This window comes from Helicoverpa zea, chromosome 9 (assembly GCF_022581195.2).
Source record: "Helicoverpa zea isolate HzStark_Cry1AcR chromosome 9, ilHelZeax1.1, whole genome shotgun sequence".
NCBI classification, from domain to species: Eukaryota; Metazoa; Arthropoda; class Insecta; order Lepidoptera; family Noctuidae; genus Helicoverpa; species Helicoverpa zea.
The window spans coordinates 178,937-199,435 of NC_061460.1; the positions used below are offsets into that span (position 1 = coordinate 178,937).

Below are 20,499 nucleotides of genomic sequence, written 5' to 3' on the forward strand. Positions count from 1 at the left end.
AAAAACTAGCCCGAATAGAGGCGAATCAATGTATTTCCTGAACCTTCAAAGTTTTTTTTATGAAAAACAATACGCTAAAATTTATGCCTCAAGTTAAAAAATGCTAAAAATTCATTTTAATAGATTCTGATAAAAAATAAACAGAAAGACACCAGTTTATGCTTGTTTCTTGGACCTGTCAAGGGCATTCGACCTTGTGTCCTACAAGAAGCTATGGGAAAAATTGGATGGGGAGACATCTTGTGAGCAAGAGATTGTAACTATATTAAAGTATTGGTACAATAGGCAAACTAATATTGTACGGTGGGCTGGGGCAGCATCAGATGTGTACAGGTTGGATTGTGGTGTGAGGCAGGGTGGCTTGACCTCACCGCGCCTCTTCAACCTGTACATGAATGGTCTTATTGGCGAACTCAGCAGCACTGGCGTCGGGTGTCATATTGATGGAGTTAGTATTAATAACATTAGTTATGCGGACGACATGGTGCTGCTGAGTCCTTCAATCTCAGCATTGAAAAGGTTACTCCGAATTTGTGAGACGTATGCAGAGGGTCATGGACTGAGATACAACTCAAGAAAAAGTGAGATACTTGTATTTAAAGCCGGTAATAAAAGTTATACCCCAGTACCTATCACCCTAAGTGGTAGCGAGTTGAAGCAGGTGTCTCACTTTAAATATCTTGGTCACTGGGTCTCAGAGGACTTGAAAGATGACAGAGACATGGAGAGGGAACGTAGGGCGCTGGCGGTCCGAAGCAATATGTTGGCCCGCAGGTTCAGACGATGCAGTGACGCTGTTAAGGTGACGCTTTTTAAAGCTTATTGCCAGTCGATGTACACGTGTTCCTTGTGGGTTAACTATACGCGGACGACGTACAGCGCCCTGCGTGTACAATACAACAACGCATTCAGGGTACTGTTGGGGCTGCCCCGGTATTGTAGTGCCTCGGGCATGTTCGCAGACGCGCACACTGACGGGTTTCATGCCATCATTAGAAAGCGATGCGCTTCATTGTTACACCGAGTGCGAACCAGTTCTAATAGTATCCTGAACGTGTTGACAGATAGGTGGGATTCACCATTACTGAGGCATTGGATAAGCCTACATACTACTATGTGATTGTGTTGTGTTTTGTATGTATTTATCTGTGTTTTCTTGTATCGCTCATATGGACTTGTCCGAAATAAAGTTTTTATTATTATTATGTCTCTTCCAGACCTCGGGACTATAGAGTCCCGGATTTTTGGGAGGCGAACGTGGGGCCGAAGCCAACACGCTGAAGCCCTTTTGAGACAACTTTAATGAAATGGTGACACAAAACCGACGATTATCCCTGTATACACTATAGAAATGTACCCAAGGACAATCCCCGGTTCTGTGCTAAACTATTGCTAACTATGAATGAAAACTACTTGGGCTATTGTGATGGGATGCTAATGGACTAGGAATGGGGAAACTACGGGAACTATGGCACCTGCCGATGACAATGTATTAAACACATGTTAAAATGGCAGGTGGAGACTCGCCAACTCACTTACTGGGCCCCCGGGAATCAGTCACTGAAAAGCAACAAGAGGGCAACAGGGACATGAGCGGCTGAGAAGGGTGAGGATACCTCGGCGGACTTTAAACGCAGATCACGCGCTCCCTGTGGGTCCAGCATCACCGGCCCACTCGCCACTTACCACGAGGCACCTACCCTCCGAGCAGGACTAACCTTGCTCTAGCGACTCCACTCTGACCGGCCGATGAAGGCAAGCCAAGAGGCGGGAGACCTATCCCCCGTCATGCTTCACTCCGGCAAGCCGGAGATGGGGGACAGTATACTCTCCCTGGAGCACTCGGATATATAGCCCCGCGGGGTCGCTACTCCCCGTCATCCGCCTCAGATGCCCTGCGGGGCTTATTATTATTATCTTGTATGTCTCTACCAGACCTCGGGACTATAGAGTCCCGGATTTTTGGGAGGCGAACGTGGGGCCGAAGCCAACACGCTGAAGCCCTTTTGAGACAACTTTAATGAAATGGTGACACAAAACCGACGATTATCCCTGTATACACTATAGAAATGTACCCAAGGACAATCCCCGGTTCTGTGCTAAACTATTGCTAACTATGGATGAAAACTACTTGGGCTATTGTGATGGGATGCTAGTGGACTAGGAATGGGGAAACTACGGGAACTATGGCACCTGCCGATAACAATGTAATAAATACACGTAAAAATGGCAGGTGGAGACTCGCCAACTCACTTACTGGGCCCCCGGGAATCAGTCGCTAAATCGCAACAAGGGGGCAACAGGTACATGAGCGGCTGAAGGGTGAGGATACCTCGGCGGACTTTAAACGCAGATCACGCGCTCCCTGTGGGTCCAGCATCACCGGCCCACTCGCCACTTACCACGAGGCACCTACCCTCCGAGTGGGCTGTTAACCCTGCTCTAGCGACTCCACTCTGACCGGCCGATGAAGGCAAGCCAAGAGGCGGGAGACCTATCCCCCGTCATGCTTCACTCCGGCAAGCCGGAGATGGGGGACAGTATACTCTCCCTGGAGCACTCGGATATATAGCCCCGCGGGGTCGCTACTCCCCGTCATCCGCCTCAGATGCCCTGCGGGGCTTATTATTATTATTATCTTGTATGTCTCTGACCGACCACGGGACTACAGAGTCCCGGATTTTTGGAAGGCGAACGTGGGGCCGAAGCCAACACGCTGAAGCCCTTTTGAGACAACTTTAATGAAATGGCGACACAAAACCGACGATTATCCCCGTATACACTATAGAAATGTACCCAAGGACAATCCCCGGTTCTGTGCTAAACTATTGCTAACTATGGATGAAAACTACTTGGGCTATTGTGATGGGATGCTAATGGACTAGGAATGGGGAAACTACGGGAACTATGGCACCTGCCGATGACAATGTATTAAATACATGTTAAAATGGCAGGTGGAGACTCGCCAACTCACTTACTGGGCCCCCGGGAATCAGTCACTGAAAAGCAACAAGAGGGCAACAGGGACATGAGCGGCTGAGAAGGGTGAGGATACCTCGGCGGACTTTAAACGCAGATCACGCGCTCCCTGTGGGTCCAGCATCACCGGCCCACTCGCCACTTACCACGAGGCACCTACCCTCCGAGCAGGACTAACCTTGCTCTAGCGACTCCACTCTGACCGGCCGATGAAGGCAAGCCAAGAGGCGGGAGACCTATCCCCCGTCATGCTTCACTCCGGCAGGCCGGAGATGGGGGACAGTATACTCTCCCTGGAGCACTCGGATATATAGCCCCGCGGGGTCGCTACTCCCCGTCATCCGCCTCAGATGTATTATTTCTCTTCCAGACCTGGGGACTATAGAGTCCCGGATTTTTGGGAGGCGAACGTGGGGCCGAAGCCAACACGCTGAAGCCCTTTTGAGACAACTTTAATGAAATGGTGACACAAAACCGACGATTATCCCTGTATACACTATAGAAATGTACCCAAGGACAATCCCCGGTTCTGTGCTAAACTATTGCTAACTATGGATGAAAACTACTTGGGCTATTGTGATGGGATGCTAATGGACTAGGAATGGGGAAACTACGGGAACTATGGCACCTGCCGATGACAATGTATTAAATACATGTTAAAATGGCAGGTGGAGACTCGCCAACTCACTTACTGGGCCCCCGGGAATCAGTCACTGAAAAGCAACAAGAGGGCAACAGGGACATGAGCGGCTGAGAAGGGTGAGGATACCTCGGCGGACTTTAAACGCAGATCACGCGCTCCCTGTGGGTCCAGCATCACCGGCCCACTCGCCACTTACCACGAGGCACCTACCCTCCGAGCAGGACTAACCTTGCTCTAGCGACTCCACTCTGACCGGCCGATGAAGGCAAGCCAAGAGGCGGGAGACCTATCCCCCGTCATGCTTCACTCCGGCAGGCCGGAGATGGGGGACAGTATACTCTCCCTGGAGCACTCGGATATATAGCCCCGCGGGGTCGCTACTCCCCGTCATCCGCCTCAGATGCCCTGCGGGGCTTATTATTATTATTTTGTATGTCTCTACCAGACCTCGGGACTATAGAGTCCCGGATTTTTGGGAGGCGAACGTGGGGCCGAAGCCAACACGCTGAAGCCCTTTTGAGACAACTTTAATGAAATGGTGACACAAAACCGACGATTATCCCTGTATACACTATAGAAATGTACCCAAGGACAATCCCCGGTTCTGTGCTAAACTATTGCTAACTATGGATGAAAACTACTTGGGCTATTGTGATGGGATGCTAGTGGACTAGGAATGGGGAAACTACGGGAACTATGGCACCTGCCGATAACAATGTAATAAATACACGTAAAAATGGCAGGTGGAGACTCGCCAACTCACTTACTGGGCCCCCGGGAATCAGTCGCTAAATCGCAACAAGAGGGCAACAGGTACATGAGCGGCTGAAGGGTGAGGATACCTCGGCGGACTTTAAACGCAGATCACGCGCTCCCTGTGGGTCCAGCATCACCGGCCCACTCGCCACTTACCACGAGGCACCTACCCTCCGAGTGGGCTGTTAACCCTGCTCTAGCGACTCCACTCTGACCGGCCGATGAAGGCAAGCCAAGAGGCGGGAGACCTATCCCCCGTCATGCTTCACTCCGGCAAGCCGGAGATGGGGGACAGTATACTCTCCCTGGAGCGCTCGGATATATAGCCCCGCGGGGTCGCTACTCCCCGTCATCCGCCTCAGATGCCCTGCGGGGCTTATTATTATTATTATCTTGTATGTCTCTACCAGACCTCGGGACTATAGAGTCCCGGATTTTTGGGAGGCGAACGTGGGGCCGAAGCCAACACGCTGAAGCCCTTTTGAGACAACTTTAATGAAATGGTGACACAAAACCGACGATTATCCCTGTATACACTATAGAAATGTACCCAAGGACAATCCCCAGTTCTGTGCTAAACTATTGCTAACTATGGATGAAAACTACTTGGGCTATTGTGATGGGATGCTAGTGGACTAGGAATGGGGAAACTACGGGAACTATGGCACCTGCCGATAACAATGTAATAAATACACGTAAAAATGGCAGGTGGAGACTCGCCAACTCACTTACTGGGCCCCCGGGAATCAGTCGCTAAATCGCAACAAGGGGGCAACAGGTACATGAGCGGCTGAAGGGTGAGGATACCTCGGCGGACTTTAAACGCAGATCACGCGCTCCCTGTGGGTCCAGCATCACCGGCCCACTCGCCACTTACCACGAGGCACCTACCCTCCGAGTGGGCTGTTAACCCTGCTCTAGCGACTCCACTTATTATTATTAAATAATAGTACATACCCTCAGTATTAATATCCATCACAAAAAAAAAATCACAATATCACTATATACCACAATGAGATGTGCACAGAAGTGTCGCTAAATTGCAACTGATTGACCGGAACACTTTCATTAAACTCATTACCTGACTTCTTATCTTTATGACTCATCAGTTAAGCATTTGAAAAACAACTTTTTCTCGGAATTTGGAGTTTGGGGGTGTTGTTTGTGCTATGCAATTAAGATTTCCTGGAAATGAAAACTTGAATTTTGTCCACCTAGCATGTTCTAGGCGAAATACCGTGTGTCGGTGGCGAAATAAACATTGCTGCATCCCTAGTGGACACGGACTTCTAGATCGATGCACCTAGAGGCGCTTTTTTGTTTTTTTTTTTTGTGTTTAGAAGTCGTTTTTTTTAATTTTTAGTTGAGGTTGAAGTCATAAGCTTAGTAGTGTGCTGTGAATGAGAGCGGCTGCGAGGCGGGCGCGCACGTGTCGGCGCGGACACTCGTATTATTAGTTGCAGCGCGGCGCCGCACTATGGGAAAGCCCCATACAAGGCCGTCTCAAAACCGTTTCACCTGAAAGTCATTGTTATGGAGTAAAACTAATTAATTAATTTAGTCTTATAAATAAGCTTTCTTTTCTATATTTTTTAAATTATTTTTTGCTAACCATAATGTATAAAAAAAAGGCATCAAAGCTAACCCATGTTCAATGATGTGATTTTGGCACAATACATTACTACAATTCAACGCCACATTACTCGAAAGTTTTTGATTTAATGTATAAGTATTATACATTTTTGAAATGCTTATAATCTCCTCATAACGTTTCTTAAATAATATTATGTATAATAAATAAATAAATAAAAATTAACCAATGTAGTTTAAGATGGTATAATTTTCGGGTTACTTTTTTTTTTAATGAGACTTACCCGGTTGCCGCTGTTTGCCGATGTCGAGATATTTGTTGAATTACGATCTTTATACATTAGTTTACACAAGGAGAAAAAAAAAAGTTGCGCATACTTGCGCCTTTTCTGACACGGTGCCAAAACATATCGCGAGATAAAAAAAATATTTTTTTCCAATATGTTTTTACTTCTCACATAATCATCTGTTATCTATTGTGTCAAATTGATAAAATGGTCATTACAGTGATGAGTATTATTAATAGTTATTTGTGGTTTTGATATTGTTTTGACCACCTTATATGATAAAATATGGTCACTTTATCTATTAGGGTCAAGTTAAAAACAGGTTGGTTATGGGAAGAATGCAAATATTAGTTTCTTATCTTTTTGCACATAGCACTATTTAATTGGCCTATAAAAGAAAGGCAAACCCTGAAACATCCACAGTTGTTCGTCAGAAATTCAGTTGCTTTTAAAAAGCAGTTCAAACCTATTTTCAAATATTCACAGAAGTTATCTGATTTGAAAATAATGGGTGAATTTGTTTGTAGTAAACGAGAGTTGTGCAATTTGTTGATAAATGGGAATAATATAGAAGACTACTTGCATGAAAATTTCAATTTGTCACCAGACGATATGGCTACTGTGATCTCCTACATTCAAAGAAACTTGGTGTCTTAATGTAACGAACGCTGGAGAAATGCATCCCGGAAAAGAGAACGCTTTGAAAGTAAGAACGTCGACTGGTTAAATGGTGAATTTCGTGTTCCACTGGAGTGTCGAGTCACAGTTAATGACCCTAATACATCTGGAAGCAGTGCAGGTGGCAGACCATCGAAACCATACGAAGCATCTTCAGAAAAAACAAAGAAACGAAAAAACATGCAATTAATACAAGAGTACGGATTGGAGTGTGTGCTCAATGCATAATACTCAGGAGTTGCGGTCTATGGGTGAGACCGAGGAGGCCACTATTGTTAATATTATACGAACTGCGCCAAAAAATGATAAGAAAAAGTTTCTTAAATTCATAACTGAGAACCCTGAAGACGTTACACCTTTTACAAAGGAAGAAGCACTACGGACATTTATTGACTTAGACCTTAACAAAGAACAGTATGGGAAACTTCGAATTTGTTTGGCGGACAAAAACTGCTCAGTGTTTCCTTCTTATCCAACTTTAGCCGAAGCGAAGAAGATGTGTTACCCACCAGATTCGAGCATAACCATTACTAACATAAGTGCAAAAGTCAATCTGCAGGACTTATTGGATCATACTGTAGCACGTATATTACTAATTGGTTCAGTTTACAAAAACGGTTTAAGACAGTTGAAACTATTCTGCAAATGGGGTTGTGACGGGTCATCAGGGCAAAGTGAATACAAGCAAGTTTTGCCCGAAGAAAGCGATTTCATATCAGATGCGAACCTTTTTATTGCTTCACTTGTACCCATTAAACTCATAGATGTGACAACTAATATCGTTATTTGGAAAAATGAAGCTTGCTCATCCGTAAGATATTGCCGACCTATATTAATAGAATTTGCCAAAGAAACTCCTGAAAAAACCGCGTCTGTTGTGGCTGATATCAAAAATCAAATTAAAAACCTGTCCCTTTCCATGATAAATAAGAATGGTGAAGTAATTGAAATTACTCAAGACCTATTTTTAACCATGATTGATGGTAAAGTAGCACAAGTTTTAACTGAAACTCCTTCGAGCGCTTCTTGTACAATTTGTGGTGCTACTCCTCGGCAAATGAATAACTTAGAGGCAGTTAGGACACGATATGTGAATGAAAGTTCATTTCAATATGGACTGTCAACACTACACGCTTGGATTAGAAGCATGGAGATGATTTTACACATTTCCTATAACTTGTCTTTCCAAAAGTGGTCAGCCACTACACCAGAAAATAAAAAAAACAAAGACGAAAAGAAAAAAGTGGTACAAAAGCGGTTTAGGGAGGAAATGGGACTGCATATCGATAAACCTCGACAAGGCACTGGAAATAGTAATGATGGAAACACAGCTCGGAGATTTTTTCAGAATTACTCTTGCTCTGCAGACATTACAGGTGTAGACGTAGAACTTATAAAACGAATGTACATTATACTACAAACTATGTCATCTGGAATGGCTATTGATTCAAAAAAGTTCGGTGAATACGCATATAGTACCGCCCAACTGTACGTAAATATTTATAATTGGTATTATATGCCTTCCTCCGTACATAAAATACTTATTCACGGAGAAAAAATCATTGAGTACTATGCTATTTTACCTATCGGACAATTGTCCAAAGACGCTCAAGAATCCCGCAACAAGGATTACAAAAAGTTTAGACTTCATCATTCTAGAAAGTGTTCAAGAGCGGCTACCAATACAGACGTTTTCCATACCTTATTGTACACTTCTGATCCATATATATCAAGTTTGAGAAATACCTCAGAAACAATATCGAAAGAACTTTTCGATGAAGCCAAGTCCCTTCTTGCTGTCAACAAAAATCTGTAGGAGCTTGTTGAATTTTGTATATTATTGTTTTCTCGTTAGACACTGTTTATACAATGATATTTAATTCTATTTAATGTAAGTAAATTACAAAAATAAAATATATTTTTTCTTATAAATGCATGTATTTTTTAAAAGTTTTATTTTTTAAATAAATTAATAAACATAATTTTTTAAATTATTATTTTTTTATTAAACCTTGTACTTTCAAGTATATGTGTGCAAAATTACAGATCATTTAGTTTTGAAATAACTGAGATACGGAGTTTTGAGACGAAACATACGCGATTTTCCCATAGTGCGCCGGCTGCAGGAACTTGTCTATTCACGTAGCACACTGATGCGCCCCACATCTCGACCCACTCTGGATTATGCCAATAGCATTACTATCGCCAAATATATGTCTAGACCTCGCTCATGATTTTATATGTATATGGCTAATATTGCATAAAAATCCATAATTTTCTTCGTACTCATAGAATAGGGTTGTTTCCAATTTTCGGAAATCTATTTAGATAGCTTCTAAATAATTTTAAGATCACCCTCTCTTTCATTTTTCGTCTCAAATCTTTTTATTTTTTATGTATTACATGTTTTTCTATTTGTCTTAAAAAATTGCTCAGAAAACGCTAGATCACGTGACTGTGACGTCAACGTTCTCTGTTCATTCCTTTACATTTTAAAGCACATCTAACGAGAAAAACTAACATACCAACTAATGGATTTCTTAATTTTAATAATGTATTTTTATAAAATAGCTACAAAAACTATAATATTTTATACATATAGATTATTTTTATACATTTGCACAAAAATAAAATACCTCAAATGTTTTGAGTTGTGTACGCGGAAAAATGAAATGGTGCAAAGAAACGTAAAGTTTGTGTTTATTTATATTGAGGTTATGTTTGTGTCCGCGTTCGAAAAGATTTGATGCTTTTTCAAAAAACTTAAATTAAATGAATGTCTACAAGGTTTGTGTTGTGCGAGACTGTGGAAATACGACCATTAGTGCTCTAAATAAACTGTTCATCCACGTACCGCTGAATAAAAATCTTGGTATTGGCAAAGAATTGAGCGACCATAAAAGAGTCTACTCTTGGCAGATTGGAACTAACTAACTAACTAGTTATGAATAATATAATATAGCTTATCGTGTTTCTAGTTTTGTGAACTTTCGGTGCATTTATTTAATTTTAACTAAATGAATACTAGGAAACAACCCTATTGTTCCTTGTTTGTTTGTATCCGGCTGAGGCTTCGAAACTACTGAACGTATTTGATAAATTATTTCAGTTTTAGAAAGCTACACTATCCCTGATTAACAAATGCTGTATTTTTTCCAAGTACGGGAAGAAGTTCCTCGGGACCTTATGGGGAACAGCTTGGACCTTTTTTTGTTGTTACTGGGCTAAAAATACTATTACGCATCCCCTTCCCGTCGGGGGATGGGAGAGGGGTATGCGGGGCTCCCCGGTAAAGACTTTCCTGGTATACCCACTAAAAAGGCCCAGCGGCACTCCGACCTCGCCTGAGTGGATTGGGTCTAAGAATCTATGGCGTCCAGTCCCCCACCGGCGATTGCCCGCCTTACGGCAGGCCCCTCATCTCCCCCCAATGGGGAAGGGTCTTTAAAATGGCCGGAGCACAGGGGTTTATCCTTGTGATGCAGGTGATGGCGCCCCCGGGGCGGACGAGGACGGACGTCATGTTCGCCGTCTTCCGCCTACCTAACATTTACCTATTTGGCCATTGGCGATAGAGGCCTAATTATATCGTTACTAAGAACTACAAAATTCACCCTCTAAACATGAAGTATAGTTACCTGGAGAAGTAAGAGTAGGTTGTATACAGATGATGATATTTGGTGGGTGTGGTGCGTTGCAGGGCGGCACACAGCTGGGCGCGCCACTCCGCGTGGAGCACCTGGGCGACACCTTCGTGCCCTACGCGGTGTTCGGCGACTACATCCAGGGCCTGGCCACCACCACCTACAGGTCAGTGCACGCGCATCGCCCACCGCGTACCTCACCTATGTATTCATTTTAAAATTACACGTCGTAACGTAAACAGCCTAAAATATCCCCACTTCATAATTTGATGCACAGTATTCGGACAGGACACAAAATGGAAAAGCCTATCTGCGGCATTGCAGGTTTTTATTAATTAGTTGTTGTTTTACGTAGCCCGTCTGCGTACAATCTCCTCGAGCACAACTGCAATCACTTCAGTGAAGAAGTGGCACAGTTCCTGTGCGGCGCACACATTCCCAAACACATCGTGGCGCAGCCGGAGGAGCTGCTGGCGCCGAGCACTCGCGCCGCCGTGCAGGCGCTGCTGGACAACCTGGTGCCGCAGACTGCGCAGGTACCCACATACTCACTCCATCTGCTGCTGCACGCCGCACAGGTGCCATGCCTTCTCAGGCGCAGGCGCTGCTGGACAACCTGGTGCCGCAGACTGCGCAGGTACCCACATACTCACTCCATCTGCTGCTGCACGCCGCACAGGTGCCATGCCTTCTCAGGCGCAGGCGCTGCTGGACAACCTGGTGCCGCAGACTGCGCAGGTACCCACACACTCACTCCACGCCGCACAGGTGCCATACGCGCTGCTAGACAAACTCATAGCTTACCAATCATTTTGCATTCCTTGCGGGCTGCAGATATATGGCCAAAGCGTATTTGGACGACATGGCACAAAAATAACTTTTCTTCTGGATATTCAAAGATAATATTTATATCTTTCGGCCAGGGATATCATGCCAGGCACGGAGATGCAGAGGTTTTCAAATAAATATTTCATGTAAATCATATATACCTACAAACCGACCGATGCCGCGCACATGTAATACCGGATATTAAAGTGTTCTGTATAATTCAAGCAATTTGTCCTTATTTTTAGGAATTTTTAGGCTTTTAATGACAAAATGTACTTATTCCTACTCTCACGTGTTGTAGAGCCAATAACCTGATTGTTTTTTGAGGCGCGCATATATTAGCACCGTCGTTTAGCCGCTATCTATCACACATCCGCTTGCCTATAAAAGTGAATGAATGGCTAGATCACCGATATGACAGCGACAGGTATGACGCAGTCGCTTATATACTAGAGTCCGACCGAAACCTGGTTCTCCGGCCGAAACCGAAACTCACGTGCTCAAGCATAATCTTGTTAAATATCTTTACATTCTGATGTTTGGGGTTTTACCCATTATTTTCTACTGATTAGGGGCATGAAATGTTAACACTGTGTAATTATTTTGTTTTGGGGCCAATTTTTCAATCATCATCTGCCAAGAAATCTGGAAAAGGCTATTTTCCCAACTACATTGGGGTCATGGCATGACGAGTTCTTCCATGTTCCAAAGGCTCGATAAACTAGTGGGTCCCGGATGCCATTTAAACATCCTTAGCAGTTGTTACGTTTAGTCAGGATCCAGGAAGTCTGACAATCAGACGTACCAAGGTTATCGGTTTGCCGAGATATTTGGGTCCAAGAGCTCTGACAGTCTCACCAAGTAAAACATTGGTAGTCAGGTGCATCCGGGAGATTTTAAGTTTAATAAATGTAAATTTGTACGCCTGACATGGCAAAACATATTGAAACTGTAAATAATATTGTAACACCTTTATAACATATGTTTTTTAACAAATAAATTTATCTTTATCTTCACCAAAATAACAAACACTTACATATATTATTATAGACCAATAAGGTTGAACACTCTGAACGTCTATTCGCATCAATCGCATCAACAGCCAAATATTGTATGAAGCTCGCGCAGCCACCGCGCCGCCAGTCGCGTCGAGCGCGGCGACCCTTGCACAAAAACAATGATCCTTATAGCGTGATTCAGTATTCACGCGCGATGGCTTATTACCGTACTTTAGGTATAACTTTCGTGTTTCTTTACCGATTTATATGATTCTTTTTTATTGAATAGGTAATAATGTTAACTTTTTTTAATTAGTGTGAGTTAGTGTTAGTTAGAGTGTTATAAACAACGTATAGACAAATTAATCAGCTCCGAACCCTACAGCTCCTAATAAAGCTCCGAACTGCTAAGCTATCGAGACCTACACTTGTTACTGTGAGTAAACCATAAAAGATATAGATATACTTCTCCCGTTTTCCTAACATTTCCCTTAAGATAACGCATCACTAAGTTGTGTTTCTACAGAGCTGCGAACGTTGCATGATAATTTCTGAATGTGGCCGCAAGGGTTTGCTAGAGCGTTGCCGCCAAAAACGAAGTTAGGCGCACGACAACTTGCAAAATGAGTTTCGGCTTTGGCAAAAATTTCGACCAATTTTGGCGGTACCTGATACTGCCGGCGAAACTTGAAACTTGTTTTTTTTTTATCGACACTGGCCGAAACCGCACCTTCGCTTCGGTCGGACACTAAAATACAAGTTAGGTGGAAAGCGGCGCAATGAGCGCGGTGCGTGTTGCAGAGCGCCAGCGAGGACGAACGTGGCCTCCCTCCGCGCCCGGCCTCGCCCCGGCCCCCGCCCCCGCCCCCGCCCCCGCCCTCACCCTCACCCTCCGCCCCCGGCCCCTCCGGGCGCCCCCGCCACAACCAATAGAGAAACTGCATTCGTAAGCTCTGCATCTCTGTGCATTTACATTTCATAAATTATCCAGGCTACGTGTAAAATAACTGGGTCTTCCAGGCAATTTATGAAATATATGTCCATTACATACTTTATTAGGTACTTAATGCAATTTCTAGGGACCGCACAAAGTTTCTAATATTGCACTGGCTATGTGTAAAATAAATAAGATCTTGGATCTACTTGAAATCGACTTTATAAAAATTAACTCTACGGTAGCTCTGTACCTATATTTCTTCACAATGTAATGAACGTGAAACTTAAAATGTTGCAGATGTAAGTAATATAATATTGTAAACTATTTAGTCATGAAATAAGTATAAAAACTTAAAAATCAAAACTATGCTCACGTGGTAAGATAAATAATTTATTTATACTTAGAATAAGAATGGACCAAGTATAGAGCCCTGTGGCACACCTAGCTGAACTGGAAGGCCTGATAATTTAGCACTATTTACATCTAAACAATGCAATGTGTGTTGTAAATACGAGTCTATTACGTTAGGAACTTCGTTTTGGACTCTATAACAGTGTGATTTGCATAAGAGTGTATCATGTTGGATGCGATCCAAAGCTTTGGAGAGGTCACAAAAGATTCCAATACCATTTTGGGAATTTTCACACACATGTGGTTGAATTACCTTTGGTAAAGCCATATTATTCATTATGTAGCAACTGCTTGAGTATCCACTTTTATTTTATTTTTGTCTAAAGACAGATAAGATAGAAATAGGTCTGAAATTAAGTATTTACATAAGATTTATTATCTTAATTAAATAAAGGTATGATTTTCTTGTGTTTCATGAGGTCAAGAAAAACACCAGCGTACAGACCTTTTTTTTAATGGAGTATTGTTTAACACAAAATTATCGTCAAATTGACAAGTTTTCATATCGTACAACTCATACAGTCTCAGAGAGCTGAAGTGGCCCATTGATTGAATGGCCGTGGTACCTCAAACATTTGTGATCTTAAAATGATTGATTTATTTCTGTATGTTATATGTTGTGCAGAACATGTACACGAACGGCACGGCGCGGCACAGCCGACAGGACAGCCCCGACTACCTCACGCTCAACACGCAGATCGAAGAGGCCAGGTGAGTGTCGCGACGGAGTACGACGGGTACAGGCGTGTGACCGCAGGTGGGCCCGCGCTGCTGGCGGCGGCGGCGCGGGCGCTGCGCGAGTGGCGCGCCGCGCGGGGCCGCCTGCGCGTCACACGCCTCGGCACGCGTGTGCGGCCGAGCGCGGGTACAGGCGTGTGACCGCAGGTGGGCCCGCGCTGCTGGCGGCGGCGGCGCGGGCGCTGCGCGAGTGGCGCGCCGCGCGGGGCCGCCTGCGCGTCACACGCCTCGGCACGCGTGTGCGGCCGAGCGCGGGTACAGGCGTGTGACCGCAGGTGGGCCCGCGCTGCTGGCGGCGGCGGCGCGGGCGCTGCGCGAGTGGCGCGCCGCGCGGGGCCGCCTGCGCGTCACACGCCTCGGCACGCGTGTGCGGCCGAGCGCGGGTACAGGCGTGTGACCGCAGGTGGGCCCGCGCTGCTGGCGGCGGCGGCGCGGGCGCTGCGCGAGTGGCGCGCCGCGCGGGGCCGCCTGCGCGTCACACGCCTCGGCACGCGTGTGCGGCCGAGCGCGGGTACAGGCGTGTGACCGCAGGTGGGCCCGCGCTGCTGGCGGCGGCGGCGCGGGCGCTGCGCGAGTGGCGCGCCGCGCGGGGCCGCCTGCGCGTCACACGCCTCGGCACGCGTGTGCGGCCGAGCGCGGGTACAGGCGTGTGACCGCAGGTGGGCCCGCGCTGCTGGCGGCGGCGGCGCGGGCGCTGCGCGAGTGGCGCGCCGCGCGGGGCCGCCTGCGCGTCACACGCCTCGGCACGCGTGTGCGGCCGAGCGCGGGTACAGGCGTGTGACCGCAGGTGGGCCCGCGCTGCTGGCGGCGGCGGCGCGGGCGCTGCGCGAGTGGCGCGCCGCGCGGGGCCGCCTGCGCGTCACACGCCTCGGCACGCGTGTGCGGCCGAGCGCGGGTACAGGCGTGTGACCGCAGGTGGGCCCGCGCTGCTGGCGGCGGCGGCGCGGGCGCTGCGCGAGTGGCGCGCCGCGCGGGGCCGCCTGCGCGTCACACGCCTCGGCACGCGTGTGCGGCCGAGCGCGGGTACAGGCGTGTGACCGCAGGTGGGCCCGCGCTGCTGGCGGCGGCGGCGCGGGCGCTGCGCGAGTGGCGCGCCGCGCGGGGCCGCCTGCGCGTCACACGCCTCGGCACGCGTGTGCGGCCGAGCGCGGGTACAGGCGTGTGACCGCAGGTGGGCCCGCGCTGCTGGCGGCGGCGGCGCGGGCGCTGCGCGAGTGGCGCGCCGCGCGGGGCCGCCTGCGCGTCACACGCCTCGGCACGCGTGTGCGGCCGAGCGCGGGTACAGGCGTGTGACCGCAGGTGGGCCCGCGCGGCGCGGCGCGGTGCGGCGCTGCTGGCGGCGGCGGCGCGGGCGCTGCGCGAGTGGCGCGGTCGGCGCGGCCCGCTGCGGGCCACGCCCCGCCATCCCTTCTGACCTTGCAGCTACTTACGCTTCCTTTTATTTTTCTTTCTTTGGCTAATCAATAAACGGAATAATCACAAGACTTCCGACTGTCGCTCGTAGGTAAATATAAATTACATATTAATTCCAAAACTGACTGACTATTCAGACACGGCCATCACGCGTATTTGCCGTACCCGTGTCGCATGTCGTAACTTTCTCTACCTACTTCATGAAATGCTCGATTATTTTTGGATTTTGCGATGCGCTGTCATATTCACCACGTTAGGTTATGATTAAAATACTTGTTGTAGCCTTAATTTTTAAGTACCTACTTCAGTTAGCCCTGTATTGTCGGAGGTAGGCACTGAATTGAAGCCACTTAATGACTCCTTTTTTTTTAATTTAATTTTTAAATCCAATAATCGTCTCCGAGTCGCGTCGCCTACGTCTTCTGCGGCCGCCATCTCATACAAAAAGTACAGCTTGCACCGCCTCTCCCGTGTGTAAGTCCAATGTAAGTAATTTCGCACACTAATAGCCCGACAGAACGGCAATCTAACAAGACCGGAAAGGAATCAGGCGCAGGACCGACATTTGCGTGCCCTCCTATGCACGAGTGTATCACCACCAACTTTTAAACTCAGGGCTGCTTTACGGAAGCTTCTTAAAACCCACAAATCGATCGAATTTCAGCCCGACATCATAGGCAGTCATCAATAGTCCTGATAATATAATAGGTTAAATTGCCGTTTTGTATGAAAAAAGGACATCATTCATTTCGTACCTAAAACTGAAAGTGCCTGCCAGAGTAAAAAAATAGTACATTCTCGTAGAGAATAATGCCCTGAAGTTTTTTTACTATTACAAGAATCGTCTACAATTAACCCCCCGGCTGCTATTTCACTTTCGCGCGCCTCAACTTATCGAGGCACGAGGCACTCACCCCGCTGCACTGCTTCCTCGCGCCATGTATAGAGTGACGCGAGGACTTTCCCGTCTAGGTCCCATGGTGGGGATCCGGCTAGGAGGCATGCCGCTTCAAAGGATATCGTGCGGTATCCCCTTATGACCCTGATGGCCATCGCTCGCTGAGGTCTTCGCAGCACTGCAAGATTGCGGGCCATCAGGGTGCTCGCCCCCACTGGCGCTGCGTAGAGCGCCATCGCCCGCACGACCCCCATATAGAGCCTCCGGCAGGAGGTATTGGGTCCCCTGAGGTTGGGCAGCAGGCGTGAGAGCGCAGAAGCTGCGGCCAACAATCGGGGAGCGAGACGTTGGAAATGCGGCCCGAAGTCCCACCGACTGTCGAGAACGAGACCGAGGTATTTCATCGTCGATTCGACAGCGATGGTGACCCCTCCTACTACGATGCTAGACCCCGGAGGTGGCTTCTTCCTTGGCTCATGGAAGCAGAGGGCCTCAGACTTGTGCAAGGCCACCTCGAGGCCAAGACGCCGGATCCTACCCACGACCTGCGCGACACTGACTGTGGCCCGAATGGCCGCCTGTCGGTACGTCTTCCCACGTGCTGTTACTAGCGTGTCGTCAGCGTAGCATATCACGCTGACGCCGTGGAGAAACGCACCGCGCAGGATCCAATCGTATCCAATGTTCCACAGGAGAGGGCCGAGAACCGACCCCTGAGGAACACCGCACGTCATCTCAAGACGACCCCATCCTTCTCGACCGGGGTACACGATAGCCCTTTCGGACAAATAGGCCCCGATTATGCGACGGAGGTACCCTGGCACTCCATGATAACGGAGCGCCTCCTTTATGGTATTCCAGGGCAAGGTGTTGAACGCGTTGGCGATGTCGAGCGACACCGCCAAGACCACCTCGCCCCGGGCGACTGCTTCCTCCGCCAGGACCCTCACGCGCATGATCGCGTCAACTGTTGAACGCCCCTTACGGAAACCATACTGGTTGTTGGCCAGATCCGGCCCCTCTCCGGGTATATGATTGTAATGCGATGACAATGTAGCACTAATCAATTAACTAATGACTACTTTTGGAAGAAGAATTCTATGTTTCATAAATAAAATTAATTTGAAATTACAATTTTTAGCCAAACAAAAAATATTATGATTCGAACAATTTCTTAGGTAAATACCTAAAATTTTCGACATAACATGGATCAGGAACTTAAAATACTTATGTAATGTGATTAGCGTGCGTGGTTATTTTGAGTCTCTTCCAATATACGGTAGATAAAGAAGTACCTATTCCTACCGCTTTCGCGTTATGAGGAGTTATCTGACAGTTTAAAACTGGTGTTCCCTAAAGAAATCTAATCGATTGTTTTATAATATCGAATGTCTTGACAAAGATAATGGAATCGGAATTGCCGATTTAAAGTTACTCTTCAACAATTTTTTATTAACAATTAATATTAATGTAGTTCATTATTTGTTTTTTTTGAATCCTGGGTTATTTACAAAGAGACTACTATTTTAATATTTTTCTTGATTTGTTTTTATTACTCTACTTAAGCATATAGCAGTATGCTCAGCAAGTTTAAATTACTGTCAGGGAACTGATCATAACGCTAAAAAGCGCTCTGGTTTCACATTGCCGCATTTAATCCTCTTGCTTGATGTGGAATCCGTCTACTGTTGTTGTTGTTTTAAGGATTTGTCGAACAACGACCCTTTCCCAGATATTAATAATTCTAACTACGTTTCCAGGGTACAACCATCTTCATATCAAATGTTAATTTAAAGCCAATATAAGGCCGTTAGCGTGAAAGAGTAATACGCAGACACAGTTTACTAAGGATGTTACGGCAAACTGGTCACGCTCGAGACAGTGCGGCTGTCGGTGTCTTGCTATAAAGCTGTATAACGGAGAAAGATGCCCTTGCAAGTGCCACGCGGACGATGGACTGTAATATCCTCCAACTGCAATCATACCTGCACGATCACATGCATTCGTGTCATGTGCTTATTGCTTGTAGTATGTGGTAGAAGACGGCAGGAATTTCTTAAATTTTATACGCGCGTATGTTGTATGCTTGTTTTATTACCACGACATCTCCTTTATTATCTCCGACATGGCCGAACAAATTGCGATTTGTTTATCCCTCTAGTTATGAGACATTATATATTTTTTTTGTTTTCTGCAACATGTACTCGTATAAGCAACAACTTTGATGGAGTCTTCATGAGACTTGACATTTAGGTGTCCTATGACAGAACAGTGACGGGTCAGATCTGATCGGATGATAGAGATGAGACGAGGGAACAAGGGCACGAGTACACAACTACCCCGTGTTCGGCCTCATTCTATTCGTGCTATCGAGAAAAATCAAGTCCAGTTAAAAAGCTTTTTATTCAACTTGTTTTTGCCGTTTCAGTTCGTTGGTTGAGATTTTTCATGGAGTCAGGTCAGGTCTTTGATTTAATAATCTCATCAATTAATAGTAAGTGGTAATGGAAGAGGAGTCCTCTATAGGTAACTAATTCTTAAACTTATTATAACTTCTTGAAAAATTCGCTGGAATTCTAGTGTAAATTGAGCCTCAATCTCCCGCTCTGCCTGCGTGTAGGCAAACGCTAAAATTACTGCCAACGCTCACAGAGGCATTATCTGAATATGGCGATCATAAGTACCTATCTCTATTTATTGAGTTCATTTTCATTATGTATTATTATTGATAGATTGTCTTCTTGAAATGAATAGTAAGGGCCTACGCACATCGGGACGGCACGGCAGAGGATTTTGCTATCGGTCAGAAAAGATATACCTATCGCTTAGAACTTCTGACAGGCACATCCTGCATCTCATGATGGGATCCCGTATACCGTTTCAGGATATCACGGCGTCAATTTAAAGCATTAGTATGAAGTAGTATTATTACAAGATAAGTTTGCCGTGCGGATGTGCGGCGGCGGGGCGGGTGTGCAGTGTGGGTGTTGTGCAGGGCGGCGTCGCAGGAGCTGGACGCGCGGCGCAGCTCGCTGGCGGAGAAGCTGGCGCGCAAGCAGCGGCGCCGCGACAAGAAGCGCAAGAAGCTGCAGCGCGAGTGCGGCGACGCGCTCGACGAACACGACGCTGAAGGTGAGCCTCGCACGTCTAAGCTTGCGAATATTAGCCTTATTGCAACCTTCTACTTATTTGTTTTTTTTTTAATGGAAAACGACTGTGACATTTTAAATTTATGCAATTTTCTGCTCGCTTCTCGTCGAGAACTTTACATCGAGGTGGGTCTGACTGCCATTGAGGTTATATGTTACTGTAAAAACCCGAACTATGGTAAATCCTAAGATTTTCCAGTAAAACCTAAGATTTACCGACATGAGTTGGTAAATGTAAGAATTTATTATAAAGTTACGGTTTTTTTCGGATTTCTACCATTTCAATTCAATACAAGCTAGGTTTTACCTCCACATCTACATCCCCAATACTTTTATTAATACAACTTAAAAATAAAAATCATTTAAATAGTTAGAATTTTGCGTAAGTTTTTGACTAATGGTTACTTAAAACAAATGACGATAAATTTATTTATCATTTAAATAAAATTACTTTTACGGATTTTATCGCGTTATATTAATATTATTTAATCATCTAGTCTGCCCGTGACCATGGATGCTGTAAAGGATCCGAAACGTCGGGATTAAATAA

The 20,499-nt window shown here is 46.2% G+C and overlaps 1 protein-coding gene across 6 annotated transcripts in view; it reads left to right on the forward strand.

The window, feature by feature from the left end:
• The window catches only part of LOC124633545, a 45,234-nt gene that overhangs the window by 14,241 nt on the left and 10,494 nt on the right, over nt 1–20,499 (forward strand). For 5 of the 6 annotated variants that reach the window (XM_047168807.1, XM_047168808.1, XM_047168806.1 and 2 more), the window contains exons 4-7: nt 10,634–10,743; nt 10,933–11,113; nt 14,377–14,462; nt 19,796–19,932. In XM_047168807.1, the coding sequence (XP_047024763.1) occupies nt 10,634–10,743; nt 10,933–11,113; nt 14,377–14,462; nt 19,796–19,932 (514 nt within the window). Of the gene's footprint in view, nt 1–10,633; nt 10,744–10,932; nt 11,114–11,246; nt 11,316–14,376; nt 14,463–19,795; nt 19,933–20,499 lie in introns of those variants that run through there. The other variant, XM_047168811.1, reaches the window with a different exon arrangement.